This window comes from Poecilia formosa, unplaced genomic scaffold (genome assembly GCF_000485575.1).
Source record: "Poecilia formosa unplaced genomic scaffold, Poecilia_formosa-5.1.2 Scaffold377, whole genome shotgun sequence".
NCBI classification, from domain to species: Eukaryota; Metazoa; Chordata; class Actinopteri; order Cyprinodontiformes; family Poeciliidae; genus Poecilia; species Poecilia formosa.
This window is the reverse complement of record NW_006800316.1, coordinates 212-6,424: the sequence shown is the minus strand read 5'-3', so window position 1 is coordinate 6,424 and position 6,213 is coordinate 212. Positions and strand designations below refer to the sequence as shown.

At 40.5% G+C, this 6,213-nt stretch overlaps 1 protein-coding gene across 1 annotated transcript; it reads left to right on the top strand.

Annotated features, from left to right (window-relative positions):
* The first annotated feature begins 1,397 nt into the window (after positions 1-1,397).
* Positions 1,398-5,652, top strand: LOC103154217 (uncharacterized). Its single transcript, XM_016662536.1, has 7 exons — positions 1,398-1,569; positions 1,845-1,880; positions 2,069-2,341; positions 2,415-2,522; positions 4,961-5,074; positions 5,167-5,337; positions 5,496-5,652. The coding sequence occupies exons 1-7, from the start codon at positions 1,539-1,541 to the stop codon at positions 5,603-5,605; spliced, it is 843 nt and encodes a 280-aa protein (XP_016518022.1). The 5' UTR covers positions 1,398-1,538; the 3' UTR covers positions 5,606-5,652.
* The last annotated feature ends 561 nt before the right edge of the window (positions 5,653-6,213 follow it).

The following is a 6,213-nucleotide window of genomic DNA, read 5'->3' as shown; positions in this document are numbered from 1 at the left end:
CAACAGGACCCTGAACCAACCAATGTGGAATAAATTCAAACGGAAATACGTCACCACCTCTCGTGGCATATACTCCATTGGAATACATGCATGACTGAGTTGAAATTATTTTCTTTGGTAAAGTGACTGTCTCTAGATGATATTTGTTATGATTTATCGCTATTTAAGCAAATTGAATTGAACTGTTTCTCAATAGAAAAACAGTTCAGTTCATCATGATGAATTGATCCTACATGATTTTCTCTTCTGCCACACTCCTGGCCTGAATACCTGAATGATTTTCAGACTTCTGCAACACTTGATGTGCAGTAAATATGTTTTTCTCAGTGAGTTCTAATCTCTCCTTACCTGAGGATTTCTCTGCATCATCCTGCTGCTGCCTCTGCTCTAATGTCTCCTCTGTGACTCTTTGCCCTTTCTGTTGTCACAATAAAGCTTTATTTAAATATGTGGAAGGCAACAGTGAGCATAACTTCTGCACAGAATTTCACAACAATATGGTTTTTCTAGAGTTAAGTAACTGGGATGCCATGTAACTAACACCAATGTTAGTATACTTGTTAACTGTATCTTGACATGATATACTAGCAAAGATGAACTAATCATCATTTAGCTAACACAAGCTGGATTGAACAAAATAACTAAATGTTTCTTTGAAAAAATAATGCCAAGTCTTGAATATTGCAAGCTCTGGCTATTTGCTGAACATGAGCCACTATGTGGTTCCACTCAGCAGTTCTGCTGAACAGCACATCCCACCTTGGTGACCAGGTGCACAGTGTTATGACTGAAGTATGAGAAGGTTTATTTCTGTCCTTCCACATATTCCAGCAGATTCTCCAGTCCCAGGGTTTATCAGATGGTTATATGTTGCCTCATCTTTGCATCCTAAAATGACCTGGCTGACTCTGGCCCACCTGGTGAGTATCCCTGTCTTCATCCCAGCCTCTGTAATGCCTCTGCAAACTGACCACCTGAAGCTGATGCTCCAAACCGATACCACTGTCCTGCTGGATTTTCCTCCTGCTGCGCTGCAGTACAGCTGAAAGGGTAAACCACCATTCATACCAGGTGGTGGTAATACATCAATAAGTTATTTGCAAATCCTCCAGAAACAGAAAAAAACAAAGAAGAAGAAAGGAGAAGTTAGATGGTTGACAACTTAGTCAGGTTAAAATGATCAAACTACCCAACTTATTTTCATAGATATTTAATAGACAGTACGCTGTGCTAACAAATTTTGTAAACCCTGTACAGAAAGGCCCCAGCCAGAAAGTGAAGTTGTAACCTTGTTAGTTTTCAAACTTTACATTTTTTAAAGCTGTGTAGTTTATGTAAAACTAATAGGTTTATAATTATGGATTTATTTCATAGTTCATGTGACAATGATGAGGGACTGCCTGCTGTCCTCAGGAGTCTCGGCTCCATATTGAAGAGAGAGAGCAGCAGAGCTGCGTTAAGGAAGAGGGCGGTCTCTCTCTCTCTCTCTCTTTACTCTCTAGTCAGACATGAAATACGTCAAATGAACGAGAGAAACCATGAAGGAAACAAGTCAGATTCTGCTGCTCTGTAAGTTCATATCTGCTGATTGATTTAATTATTGATACTGTCTGATTATTGATGATGAAACAAGTTAGACTGAAATAAGATCATTAAGTTTAAAATCTAAATCTAAAGATAGATCACCTTAGTATGTAAACTAAACACCTTATCCCGACTTAGAAAACTATTAAAATAGCAAAAAGTTGGAATTATATCCTGGAGGCCTGCTGGTCGTCTGCTTCATCAGTTTTATATCATCACTGAACTTTGACTAAACCAGTTTAAATGTCTTTTTTCTGTAGGTCTGAGTTTCCTGCTGGGCTGCAGATTAAACCAAGGTTAGTAAAGTTTATACTTCCTTATTTCTAAGAGGCAGATTATAAAGTTTGAAAGTTTATATATTTGCAAAAGATAAATTCTAAAAAGAAAACTAAATATGTGCTATTTGTGGAGATTTATTAATGTACCTATTTGTGCAAAGACATGTTCATCATCTGAATCAGTGATTTTATTTCAGTCTCTCCAGCTGCTCTGACTGTGAGTCCCAGCAGATCTCAGTTCTTTGAAGGAGAATCAGTGACTCTGATCTGTGAGGATGGAAACAGCTCTGATGGAGGAACTGTGAGGAGAAACACAACCAGAGGAACCAGGAAGCGATGTGGAGATGGATGGGGGAGGAAAGATGGATCTACCTGTAAAACCAGCAGCATCAGAGAACATGACTCTGGCCTGTACTGGTGTGAGTCCATGTCTGGATCCTCCAGCAGCAGCAGCAGCAGCATCCAGCTCTCTGTCTCTGGTAAGATCAGACTGTGGAGTTAGTGTTGCTGTGTGGAAATGGATGAAATGCTGTAGTTTGTCTCTGTGTTGAGGTGGATCAGTGATCCTGCAGAGTCCTGTCCTCCCTGTGANCAGATGGTTATATGTTGCCTCATCTTTGCATCCTAAAATGACCTGGCTGACTCTGGCCCATCTGATGAGTATCCCTGTCTTCATACCAGCCTCTGTAATGCCTCTGCAAACTGACCACCTGAAGCTGATGCTCCAAACCGATACCACTGTCCTGCTGGATTTTCCTCCTGCTGCGCTGCAGTACAGCTGAAAGGCTAAACCACCATTCATACCAGGTGGTGGTAATTGATGGGTATTTTCCTTGAACCTTCATTAAAAGAACCACAGACAACGTATATGAATTTTATGACCAAGCTTTTGCAAAAGGAGAAATCTCAGCAAACTGCTCCTCTGAGCCGTTCACTGAGCGTCTGAAGACCTTTGGTTATAGCTTGTCTTTTATTATCAAGTAAAAAGAGGGAGGATAGGTAAGGAAGACAGCAGAGTCCATTTCTTTCGTTTGATGACCTTTATGTAGACCCAGTCACCTTGCTCGATGAGAGTGGCCTCCTGCGAGGGAAGAGAATCAGAAGGCAGTAAATTTGCACTGGACACTTCCTTCAGTTTAAGAGTCCTGATCATACAATCTGCTAATGTCTGTTCTTCATCAGCTTTCTGTAAGTCTGGAGCAAACAGAGGCAATCTGTAAGCTCTCCCATGAATTATTTCAAAAGGTGCTAGACCATCAGCTGTCGGGGTGATTCTCATATAGAGCTTCAACAAATCTAAGCATTCTGGCCAGGGCCGGCTAGTGTCTGCCATGCATTTCCTTAATCTGCTTTTCACAGTACCATTTGTTCTTTCCACCAGACCTGCACTCTGTGGATGATAGGCACAGTGGTTTTTCAATGTCATTCCCAAGTGTGTAGCCATGTTTTGTATCACTTGATTTACAAAATGCGGTCCATTGTCGCTATAAACATTCTGTGGAATACCGTGTGTTGGGATAATAGTTTTACAAATAGCCTTAGCTACTGTTAAAGCATCTGCATGTTTTGCTGGAACTATTTCAACCCATTTAGAAAAAACATCAATCATCACCAAACAATATTTATATGGTCCACTTTGTGTGAGTTCAATAAAGTCCACATGCATGGTTTGAAATGGATAAGAGGGTTTTGGGAACCTGCCTTGTTTTGGCCTTATGTTTTCCTGAGGATTGTATTTCACACAGACTGGACATGCAGTACAAAAAATTTTTCAGGTAAGAATTTAAACCATATGTTGTGAAATGTTGCTGTATTATGGTTTCCATCCCCCCTGTTGACACATGGCAGCGCCCATGTGTCACAATTGCTGCTGCTTTAAATAAAGATTTTGGAAGAACTGGTTTGTCATGAACTTCAAAAATGTTCTCATCATTAATTTTCGCACCCTTAGTTATCCACATCCTTTTTTCGGCCTGTGGTGCGTTGTCCTGCATGTATACAGCTCTGTTTGACTAGTCGGAAGGAGCACAGTCACAGCTGCATATGACCTTCGGTCTGTGAACATTTCAGTCACAGGATTTGTTTCTAAAAACTTTTGCACATAATCATCCTGAGGATCATTTAGGATGTTCATTGTTAGATGCAACTGATTGTAGTTCATTTCTGTTTCAGGTGAGTCCAGCTGTCCTCGAGCTTCTCTAAGAAGCTTTTCTGGGACAAGAGGATTGTCAGCTGGCTTTAGATCATAAGAACAATAGATTTTTTCATCCTTGTGAACTGTGTACAGATCAGAGTGTTTTAGTCTGACAGCCCTCATGCCATCTTGTACAGGGACTACTGCTATCCCTAATTTTGTCATTAGGTCTCTACCTAACAGGTTTGTTGGACATTTAAGTGACATTACAACAGAAGCTTTTGCTTTAATTCCTGTTTCAGGATCTTTAAAAGATGTATTTTTTGACATATTTTCTCTATGTGTTTGTCCATCGGCAGATTTCACCCAAATGGACCCTTTGTAGGGTTTACACCTTCTATTTTAGTTTTTAGAACTGTTTTGCATGCACCGGTGTCACATAAAAATTCAACTTCTTCCCCACAAACAATCAGTGTGATGTAAGGTTTTTCTTTTAATGCATTTAACATATCCCATGCTGCACATATATCCACCATTTCATCAATTTGGTCTGGTGGTGTGTTTTGTTGGGGTGTGGCAGAGTCTAGTCATGCTGAGGAGTTAGGCTTTTGTTTTGTCTCCCCTCTGCCACTTCTCCAGTCCTCTGATTTCTTTAATTGGCAGTTCTTTGCCCAGTGGTTTGGCTCGCCACAGTGCCAGCAGACATCTTTGTCCTTTGGTTTGTGACTTAGGGGTCGCTGCCTAAGGTGACCTCTTCTGCCTCTGTTTCTCCCCCGGCCTCTTGGGGGGCCATGGAAAAAGGCAGAGGTTTCTAATTCTTCTAAACCCTTCAGATGAAAAACATCTGAACTTGTTTTTGGCTTTTTAACTACTTTTTCTGCATGACGTGCCCACGTCATCAGCTGTGGGACTGAGGCAGCATCATATTCAACCAGGTGTTTTTTAATCCAGCCCTCAATTTCAGGGCGGAAACTCGACATTAAAGCGTTTTTNCCAGTGAGGAGATCTGATGAAGGCCTCTATAAATGTAACATCAGCGGTCAGGGAGAGTCTCCATCCATCTGGATCTCTGTGGAAGGTCAGAACTGCTGATCTTCATGACTTAGGAAGAAGATTCTAAGTCAGATCCATGATTAATAGGAAATAATTTTATAAATATCTCTTTTTCAGAAAAACCCACAACCACCTCCACCACCACATCTACCCTTCCAACCACTCCTCCTCGTCCTCCTGCCGTCTCTTCTCTTCCTTCCATCTTGTTTTCTATTGGATCTTTATGTCTCTTGGTTTTACTGGTGTTAATGGTTCTACTGGTGAAGAGACATCGTCGCAAGTTAAAAGGTTATCAAAGTTCTTGATTTAGAAATAGTTTTCAGCACAATTTGTAAATCAGTACAGCATTCAAAAAAAGATATTTCTCCATCACTCTGATTTATTTCCTCATAAAACTGAGCCATTTCCTGAAGCAGTGAATTGTGGGTAATCTCTGTTTCTTCCAGCTGATAAAGGAAATGATGTCACATACAGCGACGTCCAGATAACTCAGCTTCATCAGCAGAGGACCAAAGGTGAGGATGATGATGATGATGATGATGTTTCTGAGGTCTGAAACATCCACAGTAAACTTTCCTCTTCAGTCCTTATTAATCCTGATCTTATAACTTCCTGCATGTTTCTGATTTTGCTGCTTTTATTCAGTCAGTTTGTTGTTGGATCTCCAGACCCTGAATGAATGAGGCGATCTGTTGCCATGGTGACTGTCAGTAGGACCAGAACCAAGCCGCCATGTTGGTCCGTCTCTGTCTGCAGTCTGTGGTTGTTCTGCTGAACAGACTAGCAGCTCTGTGGTCGTCCAGCTTCCTGTTTCTGATCAAAACGTTTCCTGTCACACAGAACAGTCTGAGCTGAGCCCATCAGGACACCAGAAACAAGAGGAAGAGATATAACTCAAACATATTTAGAAGTTACACAGTTATACATAACTACTTAATAAAAGAAATTCAATCAGAAGCTAAACAGTTTTACTAATGCATGGAATGAGATTATTTTTGTTAAATTTATTTCAAAGATAAAAGTTGTGCTATGTTTATATATTTGGTTAAATTTGTTTAATTGGATTTCACCTTATTTAAATTATAATTTTAGTGACATTCAAACATGGTGGCAGGTTGGTGGATCCTCCTGGAGGGGCAGAATTTAGCAACCAGTATCAGATAC